Below are 18014 nucleotides of genomic sequence, written 5' to 3'. Positions count from 1 at the left end.
AGGCGGCTCGCTTTCCCCCTTCTTTTACTGCCCCCTCTTGATCTAGGGTTCACCTTTGCGATACTAACAAGGATCTTTGAACCACCCAAGAGAGCCCTTCGGCAGTTCTCACGGGGCGGCCCGGCGACGGCGGCTGTCAACGGAGAGAATAGATGGCCTCGCCGGAAGCTCCCGTACTGTACTCCGGAGTCCGCCGGCAGTCCGCCGCCTTCCGCCTCATGAAGCAAATGGTACTCTTCCCTCCCTCTCTCTCTATCTCTCTCGATCGCTTTGTTCTATCCAATTATACATTCAAGAATTTAGGCTGTTATCTTCTGAATTTTTCGGAAGACCAATTCGGATAACAAGCCTATCACAAAGATATAATAACAAGAAGAGAAGATGAAATCGATGTCTCCTGGTAATTTGGATAGTCGAATATTGTGCTTCTAGACTCATGTTTCATACATCTTCAGTAGGCCATTTTTTCTTAAAAAATTCTTTCTGAAAGAACTTCATATTACCTGGTAGATGATCGGAAAATGCTAAGTAAGGCTGTCAGTAGCACTTGAAATTTAACCTATCTCATATAATTATGATTGTAAATGATGAGAGTGGCAGTAATTTTAGTCAGCATATTTCATGAAATACTAATAATTATTTTACATGTAATACAAAAGAAAAGGGGTGGTTTTCCTTTCTTGGAGAACCGGTTCATGTTTTGGGGTAGATACATGATGTTGAAGCCGGGGATGCTGCAGAAGCGCTCACCTTTACTAGTGCTGGTTTTGAATAATATGTCAGCCTATCCCTTTTTTAACTTACCGCCTATTGACCAACATTTACAGGGTATATCTAAAAATTCATCTAGGGTTTCCAGGTTTTCTTCTCTTTATTTAATTTCTTTCTTTCTTTCTTTCCATGCACCCAGATATCTATATCCAAGTGTTACTTGATGTAACTAACCAAAAGTCATTGGTTAAACAAAGGGTTAATCTTTTACAAAATTTGGATGCCATTGGATGTCTGAAGTCTGTACGATCATGAGACTCTGACTTTCATTAAGAGGATAATATATTGACAATGAAGTCAAGGCATTGATTGACTCTCATCATCAGCTATGTCTAAGTAAACTGACATGTTCCATTCCTCCCCCCCTCCCCATGTGGATATAAGAAATTTTTCTTATTAATCTAAACCACAACATTATATGTTTTAGAGTTAAGTTTCGTCTAAGGATAATGACTAATGACCATGGTGTGATGCCTCCGTAAAAGTATCTTCTGACCAAGGTTCGCCATCTTGGTACTGGACCCCGTATCGGTGCCACACTAGCACAGTGCTGGTACGGTACGGTACGAATTTTTTGGCGTACCGAGTTGGTACGCCATCCGTATCGAGTACTGGTACCGAACCGGTACGACATGCCTTGTACTGCTCGGTTCAGGCCGATACGGCATATCATGATTCTAAGTACCGATACATGGAGAACATTATAAGGTGTCATGCTCAAAAATTTGATTGTAATATTTCCTTGATATCATCCTTTATCACTGTGATAATAACTTCTGTATAAGCTGTTCTGAAATGCTCAAGTCTGGTACAATAATTTAAATACCCTCTAAAATATATATAGTTGTGTCGCAGTGAGAAAGGATGGCAAAATCTTCGGGTTTTATTGTAGCTAAATGATCAGTTGCTGTTATAATTGGTTTCTATGATAGTTTTCTTTTTGGCTATATGGATCTGCTAAGGTCAAAGTCTATATTCTTACAAATACATGCCCATACTATGCTGCTGCTAGTTCTGGTACTAGTTTAATTGTTTTCTGCATTTATGCATTATTTTTTTGCTTATCGTGCAGGGATGGGAAGAGGGTGAAGGCCTTGGCAAAGATAAGCAAGGGATTAAGGGATATGTTAGAGTAAAAAACAAACAGGACAATAAAGGTGATCATTAATATCTCTTCAATGGAAATGGAAGCTAATGGTTAAGTGATTTCTAATGATTTTAAGAATGCCAAATCAGAAGTATTTGGAGTAGCATGTAATGCCTAACTGATAATTATTGTCTTATTGACAGGTATTGGTGTAGATAACCCTTCTAACAATTGGGTGTTTGACACCTCTCAATTTGACAATATTCTTAAAAGATTGAAAGTGGTAAAGCCTTGTAGTTCTTAAGTGAAGGGTTATTTGTGAATTTCTTGAAACATATTTCTTTAAGTTTATTCTAGGCCATCTTCTAATGTCTTTGACAAAATTTGCTTTGCCCAATGTTCTTTTCTGCAAGTGCAGCAAGTAGCTGAACCGGAGGAGAAAGGTATTGTAATACTGAATGGTTGGATTGCAGCATTTTTATTATCTTTAGTCATATTGGGATTACATTCATTTGCAGAATCTTTGGAAACAAAAGAAGTTTATTTGAAATCTGGAAATGATAGATCAGTAGTGAATCCAGTTCCTAAGGTTACTCGACCACAGGGAAGGTTGATTCAATTACCCCTAGCTTATTTGCTTCTTTATATGTGTAGTTTGCTTTTATGCTGTATATATTACTTTGAGGTTTTAACCAGGTATAAGAAAAGAGAGAGTGGGAAGATTGTGAATGCATATTCAGAAAAGGATCTTCAAGGAATTCTTGTAAATGCTCAGCCCTCTCTTGTTTATAAATTCTTTTTTTTTTTTATGTTCTGTCAAACTAGTTATCACATAATTTTTTGTCTTGTTTGTGTGACTATTACGATAATAATACACACATACACACATAGATAACATACATATGCACATACATACATACATTATGCATATGTGTGTATGTATATATCCTGTAAAGTATATAAGTGTGCCAGTGTGGGTGTTCACATTCTCAAAATAACCCTTTTCCAAAATATCCCTATAATAACTACTTGAATACAACTTTAAAAAAACCATATTTTTCTAAGTTTTTCCAGTGATTATGACTCTCAATTGATGGAAACCTAATCTCAACCGATCACCGGTGCTTTACAAACTCCTTGATCCTTATCTTTTTGCAAGACATCATAAGCCTAAACCCATCCAACTTCCAAAATACCCCTGGTCTAATTAATCTACCTCTTGATATAACATAACAACAAAAGGCTTTCTCCCTTTGGAGAAGACATTGGTGTCTTTCTGACTCAACCTTTCTCATATGTATATACTATTTGCTCTTTGATCACTTCAAATCAGGCTTTCGGATTACTATTCCCATGTATTTATACTTTTGAGAAACTAGTGAATATCCGACCAAAATCCTGTCTTTGTTGGTCTCCCACTTTGGTGTTTTTCGGTTCAACCCAATCTAAAACTAGCTTCATGTTGCTATTCCCACAACCAGATCTCACTAACAACAGGATGTGGGCGAAATCTCTTGTTAAAGAGGGGACCAAGGGATTTTGGACTTGTGGGCTTACTCCAAAAGCGCTGCCTGATGCTGGTTTCAAATTGCTAGATTCTGGTATGATAACTTTTCTGCTCTTGGGCTGCCATCTTCTTCAGTCAATGCCTATGGTATTTCAAGAAGATATGGATAGAAACACTTCTCCCTGTTGGCGTTGGGGAAGCAGAAGGGAAAGGTTTGATATTATGTGTTGAATAGTAAATTCGTTGGTCAGGTCTATAATGGCCTTCAATTCAAATCCATGTTGGATTTATCATTTGAACTGAGGAAGCCTTCCCTAATTACTTTGGGTGAGGCTGGGTCTCAGCCTACTGATGAGTTGGGAATTGGGATACCTCTCAATCTACCATTAGATATCAGCTAAGGTTGGATCAAGTTAAATGAAATTTGAAATTAAAGAAAAAATTTATAGAACAATAGTAAGACTTACCATGTTGCACGGCTTTGGGTGGTAGGCAATGACAAAGTACATGAAAATAAGTTAAGTGTAGTGGAAATGAGATTATTAAGATGGATTTTGTGGCAAAACTTGAAAAGATAAAATAAGAAATGAATGTACTAGAGGAGTTGTAGGTGTTGTACAAATTAAAGATAAAGGGATAAAAATTGATTGGGATGTTATGGGCATGTACAATGAAGATCTGAGAAGACTGTAATAAAGAGAGGTACTTTGGTTTGCGTTGAAGGTGATAAGACATTGAGCGGAAGATCTAAGGTAACATAGATGGAGGTTGAGGTGGCTTTGAATAGGAGAACTTGGTGAAAGAGGATCAATAAAGCTGACTTAGATAGTTGGGAAAGGCTAGATGGTTATGGTTATGGTTATTAGAGGTCATTGCTATTCATTTTTCATTAGGGGCATTATTTCATATGAAATTTTGAATTTAGTTTTTGTTGTTTATAAGCTTCTATCGTTTATTTAGTTAGGTTACCAAGAAATACTCTGAAAAATTCCATTTTTTTCATTAGAATGGCATTTAGAAGTACGGCATGGAGATGCATATCCAGATTTCAATTGTTGTTATCTAAGGATCCTGCAATGGCAAATATTATCGATGAATTAGGGGAGTAAGCAACTTGAACTCATAAGTGGACTTGAATAGATTGAGATGCTGCTAATTTGATCAGTACTTTCATGATAATATCTCTAATTTATAAACAATTTCCTTTTATTTCATACATGCATACGCATGTGGACTACAAGTACACTTGCACACATATATATTTATATATACCCACCGAGAACTATGTTCACCATACTATTTGATAAGGCAGTTTCGAGAAATTAAAATTTTCATAAGCATCACAAGAATGCCTAACAGTATTTTTTTCTTAATTTACAAAACTGTCACACATATTTTTCAAAATTTCACATTCTATTTGAGACATATCCTACAAGCTATTGCTCTCTAGCATACAATGAAGAACCCCCTGTGCTTATTGACTCAAACTTCTAAGTTCACTTTTCAGTGGGATGTCAGGTTTATTACTGACTCCAATAAGCTAATTTCTCTGAGCAATTTGAAATTGTGAACCAGCCAATCCAACAGTCTGTTGTCTGAACGGGCTTCATTTTTACACTCTACTTAATAGTTGGTAAATGGGAAAAAAAAAGAAAAAGAAAACCTCTCCTCATGTATAAAGGCTGTTTGATAAATCTATTTTGATAGTACCTTCTTTCTGATGATATTAGACTTTGAATAACTTTAAGGTGCTCGCCTCCTCCTTACTGGGCAGGATCCTGCAAACTAGATGTCTTTGTATTTTATCATGATGTCCTTTGTAGAATTGAAAGTCATGCCATAGTTTTTGGTAGGATAGCTTAGGAGAAGTTGGCTGGTTTTGGACCTACTAGATTATATACGGAAAATGGTATATGTTGATGTCCATCACTTCAACTACACCCCCTCGTCCCCGTGAACCCTTTTTTTTGGGGCAGGGGGCTTACTATTTTTCGCTTTTATCTTGTAGTCAAGTGGTAGACAATATGTTAAAAAATAAGATAAGCATGTGCAGCACAAACAAAGGCAGCTGTAAAAGGTGAAGTTATCTTAGTAAATGACTAAAGAAAGATGATAAGAAGACCTAAGATAACCTGGATGAAATTTGTGAGAGATGATTTGGAAGACTTGGAAATGACAAGTCATGTCTTCAAAATAGATAGTGAAGAAGGATTCATAAAATCAACCTCATATATTCAGGATGTGACTTGTTAGTTATGGGCTTATGGCTTTACTATTTTATCTTGATATAGTAATCGTGGTAGCAATAACAATAAAAATATTCTCTAATTATAGCTGGATCATCCTTTGTCGCCTCAAAATTCTTTACTAATGTGATATGACTTGTCAGCCAGATCCAGGCAGTTTGATGTTGTCTAGAGTCTAACTTGATTTTTTCCTTAAAAAAATGGATTTATATGATGTTATTGTTATTTAATTTGACATAAGCAGGGAAATAAAGCTGAAGAAAATTGCCAGTCAAATAAAGATCTAAATAGTGCACCCGCATCATTAGAAGCATCTGATTCTCGTATTGTTCAAGAGGAAGGTATGTAATATAACATACATTCTTAGTCGTGCTTTCAAGATTTCTTTCCTCTTTTTATTGTTTATTTTTGATATAACTAGATAAGCTCTCTTGTTGAGACAGAATATGATTTATTTGCTGGCTCAAGATTTGTCCATATCATGATTATCACAAATTTTATCACCTGATGTTTCATATTTGATTCTATTTTACATGGCTTTACTTCACTATGTTTTTTAATGGTGGTAGCTTACAGTCTGTTTAAATAAATATAATGATTTGAATTTCTTGCTGCATACTGCTGAGAATATTATTTAAAAAATATACTCTTTCAGTTATGTTTGAGTTTTTCAAACTTTCTAAACTTTGGAGTATATGCCTTTAAAGATATGTAGATTGTGAATTTTTGATTCATATGGTCTGCTGTGCCTTTTTATATCTTGTTTTATTAATACCATCCATTTGATTATGATTTTCAGGCACTTTAGCAAATTATCATTAACTGTATGGACTCTCAATTTACATGCTTCACCATTTATTTACATGGCTCACCATGTATTTCTATGAGATGTAGGTATTATTGAAAAGCAGTCAACTTGAACCCAACTCATTTAATAAATGAGTTAATAACTCGAACTCATCCAATATACAGGTTGGGTTGGTCATGTGGAAGTTGACATCATTAATCTACTTAACTGGCTTCACACACTTAAACCCAAGCTGATACGATTGTCTAATGCAAACCTGGTTAATCTATTAACTCGGTAAGCTCACATTCAGTAATCAACATACCTTTAACATATAGTCATATCAATAGAGTTAAATGGGTTTAGAATGGGTCACTTTTCAAGTCTGGGTTGTAAATGTGTGTACCTGACTTGATTTTTAAATGGGTCAATTAAGGTTGGGAGGGTCAGTCCTCTATAAACAAAATCTGAAGCTCCAAACCCATTTGATAATGCTTAGCTGTGTTAATCTGTTTGTGACCTGAACCCAGTTATCTCTGATCCAAATTGTCCAACCCCCTCTCTCCAAATATCGGTCAATTTAAGAGGCCGACACCCCCAGAGCCAGTTTGGTAGGAGAGTGCTAGTTGCAGTTTCTCTCTTTTTTTTTGTTTTTATTTTTTGGGTGGTGGCGTGCACCGGTGGGTGGGGTGTTGCCATGTTGGTCTGGAAGTCAGAATTGAGGCTGCTTCAGATTTTCGGGAGAGCTACAAGTTTTATGTCCCAGGCCCTGAGTGTGTAGTTCTATCTTTGTTTGTGTTTGCCTGCATTGTTCAATCCTACTGACTACGAGGCGTATAAATTGCCCTGTGTTGTAGGTTTTGGTGCTGCATTGGTAATATCGTTGGTGCAATGAAGTTTGTGTGAGACTTGAATTGATGGTTGAATTTTGTAGCTTATTTGGTTATTTTCATCATTGTGCCATTTACTTCCTTCCTGCTGCGATGATGTGTGATTCTGCTTGGTTCTCCTGGCTTTATGTTGATTTCCTTTGTTCTTTTTTTCGAGTTGTGCATGCTGGGACAGGCCTCAAAGATGAAGATGGGCACTGGTGGGGTCACAAACATGGGTTTGTTTCAGGAGGTTTTCTTGGAACACAGATTATTACCGCTAAATCCTGCCAGTCAAAAGATTCTCAGTGTCTTGCTTTACATAAGCGGAAAATGTTTGCCGAGGAAGACCAAGAAAACCTTTATAAACTTGTCCAGGTTGTTTCTCCTTTCATAACAATAGTTGTGTGTGAGATTAACTTTGTAGAATGACAGCTATATCTAAACTGGAACCAAGGAAATTCTTGAATCAGTCAGCTTGAGTTTTTGAGACTGTTGTATTAGTTTTACCTCGTATCAAATAAATCTCCACTTAATATATTCATATTTCTTGCGTTTTTGCGATATGAAGTTAGAACATTGCTTTTTATTATGTATATCAAGATATGCATTGCCTATATCTCACAAGTCATTTTTTTTTCATGTTGAAAGTTGGACAGTATATTATGTTGGTGTAAAGTTTGTTCAATGGCCTTTTCTTTTCTGTGTTTCAATTTTACTAATGTATGAATCAATATTCTGCTTTGATGTTAAAGTGTGTGTATAGCAATCTGTTCCTCCTCATCTACTTAATTTTGATAGAATTTTTCTGCATATGACCCATATGCTTTTGCATGAGACCATCATTTTATGGCAACTTGATTAGGTCCTTGGTTGGTAAATTCATTCCCAGCTTGTAGGAAATCACAATAAGGCACATCGAGGGCATCATGTATTGAGAGTCTTTATGAATGACCAATCCTCCTATTTAGGATGTATCTAGGAATGGCGATAGATTTTTTTTCATCTCAGATTGGATATAATTAACCTTTTGTTATCCATGTATAATTAACCTTTTGTTATCCATATTCAAGGCTAATATGGAATCATTCAAAAATTGATGTGGCTGGAATTTGGTGCTGGGTGGAACAACTAACAATGATTTTTCACAATAACATTTTGATCCCATATTAGAAAATGCAGTATAAATTTATTGACAATACAATCTTTTCATTGCTGCTGCACAATCTTTGATTTTAGCTTGTCCAATTCCTTGAGTTGTGTCATAGTTTCTCCATTGCATGTGTTACTTTCTCATGAGCCTCATGATTAACGTTCTCGTGGCATTTCCTGAATAAAGCTGGATCATGTAATGCTTGGTTTGATTGTATGGCTCATATGCTCTTGCATCCATTCCTAGATACTTGTCAATCCCTAGTGTTTTTATAGGTACTTTATGTTGGCCATAAACATCTAGAAGTGCTTTGTGATTCACGCTCCTCATGTTAGGACTTTTTAGAATTTAATCACTTTGTTTGAGTCTTGAATCTTCAATGGTTTAAAGTTGTATTTTGTGCTTGTACTTGTAGATACTTGCATGCCCATCTCTTTCTTGGGAAAATACCAAGGTTAATCAAACACTAACACCCAGTAAAGGGCTAACTTTGATGTGGATGGTAGATCTTATAAAAATCATCTCCATGTCTTCCCGAAAAAGTTAACCAAACAATCACAGTAATTGGAACATATGTTTTGTGTACCTACACTAAAATGATGAGATTTTATATTTTATTTTTTTTCAATAGACTCAGTTCACACTACCTCCACTGCCAATGTACATTTCAATTTGTTCTGCAATTATAGTTCTCCTATTTGAACTTTAATCTATATGCAACTATTCTTTCAATCCTTGTTTATTTTATAGGTGCAGTCAACCACGTCTATATATCAAGAGAAAACCCCTTTGCATACCTTTTGAAATCTTCAACCACTTGTAATCCTATTCATGAATTTTTGTTTGCTGACCTCTTCAAATTCTGGAAACTTTCATCTCATCAGAAATTTAAAGACTCTTAAATGAGATCATTTTATATTGACCTTCTTCGCTACACTTGGAAAAGTTGCAATATGAGATCTCACCACTCTAGCATTGCTCTTCATTAGTTGTCCACAACAATTGCTTTTTCCTTGGACGGTAAGTTCTTGCATAATCTCTGGATTTATATTACTAGATTCATTTTCAATGGACAAACCATGTGGTTTGTCCCAGATTTAGACCTGTCTTATCTTAAAGAACATTGTGCCAGAGCCTTAGGTAGCTTAGAAGCTGTTTGGTAGGCTTGATCAATAATAGTAGGACTAAAAAGAGAGAACCAACTCACCACGAACATTAGGAGGACCATTCATACAGCAGCAAACGATGTTGGCCATTATCCTCCATATTACTTTGCCTTGTCAGTTCATTCGAGTGTCTAATTTTCTCTATTGACAGATTACTCTTTTCAAGTTGAAGCAATCCTTCGATGTCTTTGTCTTAAAAGGAGCCGACATATTTTTCTCACATACCAAGACCGAATTAACATCATCATGTAATGCTTCCTACCTTGAAAAGGAACTCCACACTTCTTTAGTACTGTGATACCACTTGTATTGATTGCCATGGCAAATGAACAATTAACAATACGATCACTACGTGTCCAAGAAAAGTCTGTTAACATTTGGCATGCATTTTTTGAGATTTTATTCATAGGTGGCCAATAACAATTTGCAGAATGCCAATCATGATTGGTGATTTTCCACATTAGTGCTGCTAGTAAATTTTGACATGTCATTCACTGTTTTCAGGAAAAAGCTACATCAGGAAAGCAGGGGCTTGGCATCAAGGATCAGCCCAGGAAGATTGCTGGTAGCCACTGGAAGGGAAAAAAGACATCATTTGGTGACAGTGATGATGAAAATTCTGCTGATTCCAGTGGTTTGACAAAGCGTAAGCGGAGTGAAGAAGTGGAAGAGGGAGCTGTTATTGAACCAAAGATTAAGCTAAAAAAGTTGTGCAAACAGCTTCTGCGTCAGGTCAAAATGTTAGATAAGTTTTGTGGTTGCATGTTTGCATACTACATGTAGCTGACACGAGTTGTTTCAGGCTCCTTCTCAATCACTGAAATTGAAGCAGCTTAGAGTACTCGTTGAGGCACATTCTGGATCTATTTTCTCCAACTTTTCTTCGAAACGTGATGCTCTTTCATACTTGAAGACAAAGGTATGTCCATGAATTATTTAAAGTTAGTGTTTTCTGATAAATAGTCTAAAGCTATAGGGAATTTTGCTTCTTAATTTTTACTCCATTGGTGTTCTAACTTCAGATGAGATGTAACTTTTTAAGGGTCTTTAAGTTAGAACTTTGAACTAAATAACCAGGTTGTAAAACCATAAGAGAATAATTGACCGATTTGAGATTGTCTAATGGAGGTTTGAGACTAATAAAGCTTTTGCTTCTGATTGCTCGTGGTGGTAAAGGCAAAGTAGGCCCAAACTCTAGATTTGAGTGCTGATTGGCGAACTAGGCTTCACTTTGACCCTTCTAGTAATGGTGCCCTCAAGTGTGGAAGATCTGGGTTGTGGGATTTATGGGTCATGATCCTAGCGAAATTTTCTGGACCCTCATGAGGTGTGATGTCTATAGAACTATAAGAAACTCTAGGTGAGAAGTTTTTTTTTCTTGGAATTTGTTGGTGTTTTTGCCTGTAGGACAGAAGCCCTTGCATTTCCAAAATATTGTGTGATGATACATGGCTGGTCATTTGCATGCTCATTTTTAAGCCTTGACAGCTTCTCTTGCTGGCTTGCTGCCAGAACTTTTGCTTGTTGATGCTAAATGACTAGATATCATGTGTTTCCCATCTGGTTGTTTTTCTTGTCTTGGCCTAAGTGGTGTGCCTCAAAAGGAATTTAGGGCTGTTCTTTCCAGCTTGTCCTTGTTACAAAAACGATGGTACAGTTATCATATTGGAAGCAAGGTTCCTTAGAGATGTGTAGGCACCAAATGCCTGCAACACTTCTTGAGTTCTTTCATGGGCCATATGTCGTCTTGATTTTTTCCTCTGATTGCTGGCCATAATACAGTCATCTTGTCACTTGAGGGGTTGTCCCATTTGGTAGTGGTGCTAGTCCACAGCATGTTTGCCAGTGTATTGTAGGATGATGATGGAGCTGTACTTGTACTGGAGGGTCCAAGAAATAGACTTGATCCATTATTGATGCAGTTGAATATTTTCTATGTTAACCACGAAGCAGATTAGGTCTAACTACTAGAGAATAGCCTGCTAATCTTTACAGGCATCCTTACTAATACTCAAATAATTATGGAAACATAAGATATCTTTCTTGGTTTTGTAGTGCCAAATAGCAGTGTTGGACGCATAACATTTCATAGACAAACTCTCTCTAGAACTGGAAATGCTAAGAAGCTCAGACCACATCATGGAAGTCCAGGGAATCTCTGGCCATCATCCATGAACCTAAACATGTGTGAGTTCCTCCTTTTTTTGGAACAGGGACATGTTAAGGCTGTCTAGTTTAAAGTTAAATAGCTAGCAACTAAGCAAGATTGCTCTTGCTGACGAGCACATATAAATTTTTCTGTCTTCTGTGGGACAAGTTTGTGTTTGTTGTGTGAACATAGTGTTCTGCAGTGCCCTGCAGGAAGATCTTATCAATCCAATAAGATCTTCCCGATGGGCTTCTGTTGGGTTTCTGTTTTGAAATAATGGGGGAAGGGGGAGTGGTTCAAAGATATCGGCTTCCCTGGGACAACTAATCCTAATTTTTAAGGATAAGACAAATCTCCCTGTGAAAGAGGTTAGTTATTCTTGATTCACAGGGATTAGTTGTGTCTCTGGCTGTCACAATCTCTTCGAACTGCTCTCATTACATAATTTTAGGGCAAAACCCTGGCAGGAAGATCTTACTGCAGTGCTAGGATTTCCAGAGAAGCAAGCATCCAAACAGGCTTGGATGAATGATGCAAGGACAGCCGCTCATTAGGTATTGGGCTACAAATGTTCCTAGGAGGTGGAAAACTTTGTGAGCTGCTAAATATATTTCCATAGAGATGCTGTTCCTGAACTAGGAAGAGAACATTTGCACTGATTAACATGCTTGCTTTTATATCTTAAAAAGTGATTCCTTTTCCTAGATGGCAATGGTTGCTTGGGTGTATGCTTCATGACTGGGCTAACATTTTCATTTGTGGTCTGCCGTTACTGTACCTCAACTTAGAGGCGGTGAAAGGTGTGGCTTCAGATGACATTTGTTGGAGTATGTTCTTCCGTCTTTATTTCATTTTGCATGTGTGCATATGCATTTTCTTCTCTATGTTAACCTGTCTATCCAAAGCATTCAAACTTCTTGTTTTGATTGTTCCATGCACATATTATTGCATTCTCTCATTTCAACACAAAAGTCTAGTAGAACATGATAAAATCTGTTTATGTTGTTTAAGGAGCAAATCATGATTGTCAAGGATTTATTTTCAGAGAGATAACCATGTATTGCTATTAAGAAATTGCATTTTGTTCCTATTGTTACATGGCATTCTTTTCCTTGGTTGCAGTTAGAAGGCAGCGGGACATTCCATGTGGAGGGTAAAAAAGTGAGCCTCACCTCATGAAAGAGAGATTTTGCCTATTGCAATTAATTGATTCCGTAACGATGTATGTGATTGATTCATTTATTTTTATCAAGGACATGATATGGAGTAGTCTCTTTGTGAGAGACCAAAAATTTTGTTAGTGACAAGGAAATGACCGTGGCATGATGCATAAAATTGGCAATTATTCAGCATTTACACATTCTATGAAGATAAAATGAAAAATGATGTTCTTCATGGAAGGATTGAAATTTTAGCAGTGAATATTCGATGCGTTTGCAGCAATTTGTTAACCTCTAATTATATCTGAGATGAAGTGCAGAGTGTTGTGTTTGAGACAGGTTCCAATTGCCAGTTCTGAAATTGTTTAACTGTGACCCTCTGCTAAGAAATTGCTGCTTTGGTTGGCATTAGTAGAATACAAGGTTGTTTCTGGTCCAGTTCATACAATGACATTGTTATTTTTCCCGTTGAATGGAGGGATAAATTCTACCAATCCCCAAAGTCCAAATGGAACTTTCATGATGCCTTTCTGATGTTGTGTTAGATTTCTTCCTTCCTGGTTGTGGGAAGGATGCGACGAACGCTTCGTTATGGGCAAGTCGGTGTTCTATTAGCTCCGGAAATGTGAATTTATTAGTCATGATTGGCAAGCGCATCAATATTTGCTCTAAATGGCTTCATTGGCAACCCCTACGGGTCTATCATTACTCTATTGCAAAATTATTGTTTCAAATCTTTGTACTTTCTCAGTTCGCAGATGATATCCAGGGATCGTTAGGGTCAAGTTCTCGTGGACTGCTGTGATATATGGCACGGATTGGTGGTCAGGTCATGCAAACCTCTGCATCTACGACTCGCGTACTCCATGGAACCCGAGTAGTGAGAGGGTGTAACAAGAACCTCTCCAAAAACATGGCTCGCGTAGCTTTTCTATAGAACCTGTATAGCGTATGTTAATTTCTCGTAGGGCTTCTCTACATTTTCTTTAGATATCCTCCAAAAGGTAGTCTAGCTTAGATGCAGGGGTGGCAATTGGATCAGGTCGGATCACATACGGATTGGGTTAGATGTAGATTGGGTCAAAAATTCATCAACTCAATTTCGAAACGTCACAATTTCAAATTTAAATCCGGCATATTTATTAAACATGTATCTTGATCTGACCCACATAATTCATTTATTAAATGAATTCAATAGATTTAAACGAGTTAAACGGTCAAAAATAGGTTAAGTGGGTTTCAAATAGGTTAAGCAGGTTTCAAACAGGTTAAATAGGTCATGTCATAACCCAATTCAATTATTAAACGGATCAAAATAGGTTAAACGGGTCAAAGGTTTAAATCTGACCCTAACCCATTTAATAAATAGGTTTAGATAGATTGATCCATTTACGACATAAATACATTTATGTCAAACTCAAACCGAGGATTGTTCGTAGGCCGGGTTGATGGGTCGGGTTATATATTGCCACTCTACTTTTGTGGCTTTGCTAAAAAAAACTTGAAGAGACTTGATCTTCAGACTACGTCACCCATTGGGATACTGGATGGCAACCTCAGCACAGATCCATAGCTCGATGTCCATACTCATATTCATTTATGAGGATTGCAACGACTACAAGTCTTTTCCCTTTCTTCTTCTTCCTCCTCCTCCTCTTCTTCTTCCTCCTCCTCTCTCTCTCTCTCTCTCTCTCTCTCTCTCTCTCTCTCTTCCAGCCTAAGTTTGTCTGGGATTGAGTTTCGCATGTACTTATCAACTCAAGTTCACACGCGCGCGCACACACTAAAAATAGACAATCGCTAACATAACGGATTTTTTTTCTTTTTGGTCCTGATAGTCCAGCTTAAGTTTGCTTGGAATTGTGTTTGGCACACAATTATCAATTTAACTAATAAGTTTAGCAAAAGAGGTAAAAAGGAAAGACAACCCAACTAACACAACGGGGGCTCCCAACGTTCCTCCTTGTTTCCAGGTAATATTTCCCAACTCGACCAATATAGACCAATCAAGAACAACCCAAACGGACGAACGCGATGTAACCCGACTTGGTCCATTACTGGTTGGGCCAATTATTGGGTTGAATACTTTGTCAGTTTCCTTAAACCTAGGGTATTCCTTAACCCAACCTAACCCACCCAAGTAGCCATAGTTCGTAACTGCTCTGAGATTAGCCGTCATTTGATTTCTTCCGTATCCATTTGATTGGGGAAAGGACTCCTACGTGCTCAGTCATGATTACCTGTTCGAACTTTTGGGAGGTAAATTAGCTTTCCTAACATTGTGGTTGTGGGTTACTGCTGAGTCATGGCTACCAAGAACAAGGGCATATGACCTGCTTTAACCATGCACAGGTTCTCATTACAAGTGATTCGTCCCACTATGGATACCACTTAGTTATAACAAATGATTGCCATTCAACTCATACAAATTAGCCATACCTTCTATTAACATGCTACATTTTCCACGAGATATGATCACTAGATAAAGTTAATTTGGTCCCTGTTATGTACTGTCGTTGCTGCGAGAAGCAATTCTAACCAAATTCAGATTATTTTCATAAGCTGAGTTTTCTTGGTGCCAACCTGATGTCGAAATTCCAGACTTTTTCATCTGGGAAGGCTTAAAGGTGCTATATTCTCTGAAGATCTGTAACAATTTATAGATTAGATCTCTGTCTATGCTTCTTCATGTGTGGGTTCTCTAGTTTGCATGCGTAATTTGGTCTATAGAGCAAGTCTTATTTTCTTGGAAGTTTTACTTGGATTTATATATCACACTTGCACTATATTTCGTTTTCCAGTCCTGGAAGTTCATTTTATATGGGACATTTTGAAACATTCGATGTCTAGATTACATCCAAAGAACAGGAGCAGAAGAAGAGCAGCTAATCGAAGTAGGTTTTAAACATCCATGACAAAGCAGTGGCACGTTCATTTGGCAACTTATTTACTGATGAGAACTTTCTAATTCTTTGTCATACCAAGGAAACCAGGTAAAAAGCCATAGTGGCTAGTGCCTAAGGTTATATTTGGTGATTCTTTTGTATTCTGAGGCTTATTAATCCTGTGGACAATGAAATTTGAGGTACTGCAATATTCATACTATAATCATTCGTTTATGTTACCTGGAGAAAAGTAGAATCCCTGGAACTCCAAAGTTGATGGATATGGCTTCCTATATATGATACGGGATGATTTTGATCTTGTTAATATATATGTCCAATCCTGACTTGAAGCAGAGATTACGTCTCCGTGGGATTCTTACATAACCGCTCTGAATGTTTGTCAAGCTTATACACTGAAGCAGATCAGGGACCCCAGTTTCCATGTAAAGGTGGGGCCACATTTGTGAAAGGAGATCATGGATTTTAGCAAGGCAGCTGCTGAATTAGTGAAGTTGAATCCCACAAGCAAATATGCCCTTGGGCTGGAAGACACCCTTATCTTGACCATGAAGGGTATTGCTGATTTGCTGCTGGCTTATGGAACATGGGTTAGGTTGGTAATTTATTAGATGTTCCTCACATATATGCCAAGAATAATCTCTTCCATTTCTACTTGTTCAGAGTTCAACATGCCTTCACACACTTTCACAGCTTTACAACATTTTTGAAAGTACTTGATAGACAATTGGAGCGGTATTCAAATCTAATCATAAACACCACAATCGGCCTGTGATTAGTCCTAATGAATCTATGCTGCAAAGATTCCTAATCCACATAGATTATGAGCTGAATCCGCTCTGATACCATTTGTCACAACTCAGGACCTTACCCAAAATGGCTAGCCGAAAGATATTATTTGGGCTCCTTAATCCTATATAAGTACCCAAAATTTATCCAGCGAATAATCGATGTGGGACTAAACGCACGCTAACACTGATCCTCACATACATATATTGAGATGAACTTGGCTGCACTCTAGTGTATCTCCACTTAGATTTGATTATGTCTATATTAGATAATAAAGATCCAACTTCGATGTTCCAAATGCTTACACATAAAAAATCATATGCATCAAATGATATATATATATATATATATATATATATATATATATATATATATATATATATATTATTTTGATTGTTCATTTTTTAATAGCTTGATGCATAGGATAGAAGTCTCTAAATTACATGAATTTTGGTATATAAATAGTTCAGATATAGTAAATTATATCCAACAATTCAGATCATTAATGTAAGATCCCTCATCATCCAATCTAGACTTGATTGAATCTTAGTATAGATCCACTCAAATGCAGCCAAATCTAAATAAATAGACACATATAATAAAATCAATAAAGACAAGAACTTTTATCATTCCCTCCGAAGTCATACTTGGAAGTAGTCTCTGCACGCTGCATGATGGGATTAGTTCAACTATTGATCAAAAAAATTAAGGGAGTCTCAGGTTTTAGTTTCCTTTGTTACCATTCCCTATTCATGCCTTCTGCCTTCATTATAGTTCTCGTTTTCCTACCCTGATGCTTATTGAATTTTCCCAGCTACTTGAAGTCTCATTCCAAAGAATTCAAAGCATGTTTTCTTTTAGCTAACCATGGAGTTCCAGCCTCTTAATTCCCACGCAATCAGCTTGTACCTAGTCATCTGAACCAGAAAATCTTCCATGCATATTGTTGTTTAATTAAAGGTTCAATTGAATCTTTGGAATATATCTAGGCTGATCTGTCAAAAGGTAGCAGCAGCCTCGAACATGATTTAGCAAGAAGGCAAGCAGGGTCAAGCACTAATCTTTGTGCTTATGTTTGAATTTACATCCTACCCTCCACCTTCAGGGTTGGCATGATTCCTGTGAGGATCCATACGGGCGTGTGTTTAGTCCCACATCGGTTATTCGCTGGGTAGATCTTGGGTACTTATACAGGATCAAGGAACCCAAATAATACCTTCCGGCTAGCCATTTTGGGTGAGATCACCTATGTGGACTAGGAGACACTGCAGCACGGATCTATTTGAGATGACCACGAGCTGATCGTGTTGTTTGTGATTAGATTCGAATGGATTTGAACCCTTAGCCTGACGAGGACGTCAGGCCTTGAACGGAGGGAGTATGTGAGGACCCGTGCAGGCATGTGTTCAGTCCCACATCGGTTATTC

The 18014-nt window shown here is 37.3% G+C and overlaps 1 protein-coding gene across 3 annotated transcripts; it reads left to right on the top strand.

Annotated features, from left to right (window-relative positions):
* Positions 1–13157, top strand: LOC103721623 (PIN2/TERF1-interacting telomerase inhibitor 1). 3 transcript variants are annotated; one of them, XM_008811894.4, is made up of 11 exons: positions 3–230; positions 1844–1928; positions 2062–2141; positions 2277–2301; positions 2377–2467; positions 2555–2621; positions 5856–5952; positions 7446–7645; positions 10091–10318; positions 10389–10505; positions 12858–13157. In XM_008811894.4, exons 1-11 carry the CDS (start codon positions 153–155, stop codon positions 12912–12914), a joined length of 1125 nt encoding a protein of 374 aa, XP_008810116.2. In that variant the 5' UTR covers positions 3–152; the 3' UTR covers positions 12915–13157. The 3 variants fall into 3 exon arrangements, with proteins under 3 accessions (XP_038982610.1, XP_008810115.2, XP_008810116.2); XM_039126682.1 differs by having other exon boundaries at positions 1–230; positions 2377–2621; XM_008811893.3 differs by having other exon boundaries at positions 1–230; positions 2277–2467.
* Positions 13158–18014: the final 4857 nt, after the last annotated feature.

This window comes from Phoenix dactylifera, chromosome 5 (assembly GCF_009389715.1).
Source record: "Phoenix dactylifera cultivar Barhee BC4 chromosome 5, palm_55x_up_171113_PBpolish2nd_filt_p, whole genome shotgun sequence".
Taxonomy (NCBI): Eukaryota; Viridiplantae; Streptophyta; class Magnoliopsida; order Arecales; family Arecaceae; genus Phoenix; species Phoenix dactylifera.
Note: the sequence above shows the minus strand (reverse complement) of the source record. Positions and strands in the feature narration are given on the sequence as shown.

Bases quoted from the DNA above. Each gene is read 5' to 3' on its own strand.
- LOC103721623 (XM_039126682.1), top strand. From the start codon at position 153: ATGGCCTCGCCGGAAGCTCCCGTACTGTACTCCGGAGTCCGCCGGCAG. The intron at 2,622-5,855 runs GTAAATGCTCAG...TGACATAAGCAG, and splicing joins AGGATCTTCAAGGAATTCTT to GGAAATAAAGCTGAAGAAAA. The intron at 10,506-12,857 runs GTATGTCCATGA...CCTTGGTTGCAG, and splicing joins TTTCATACTTGAAGACAAAG to TTAGAAGGCAGCGGGACATT.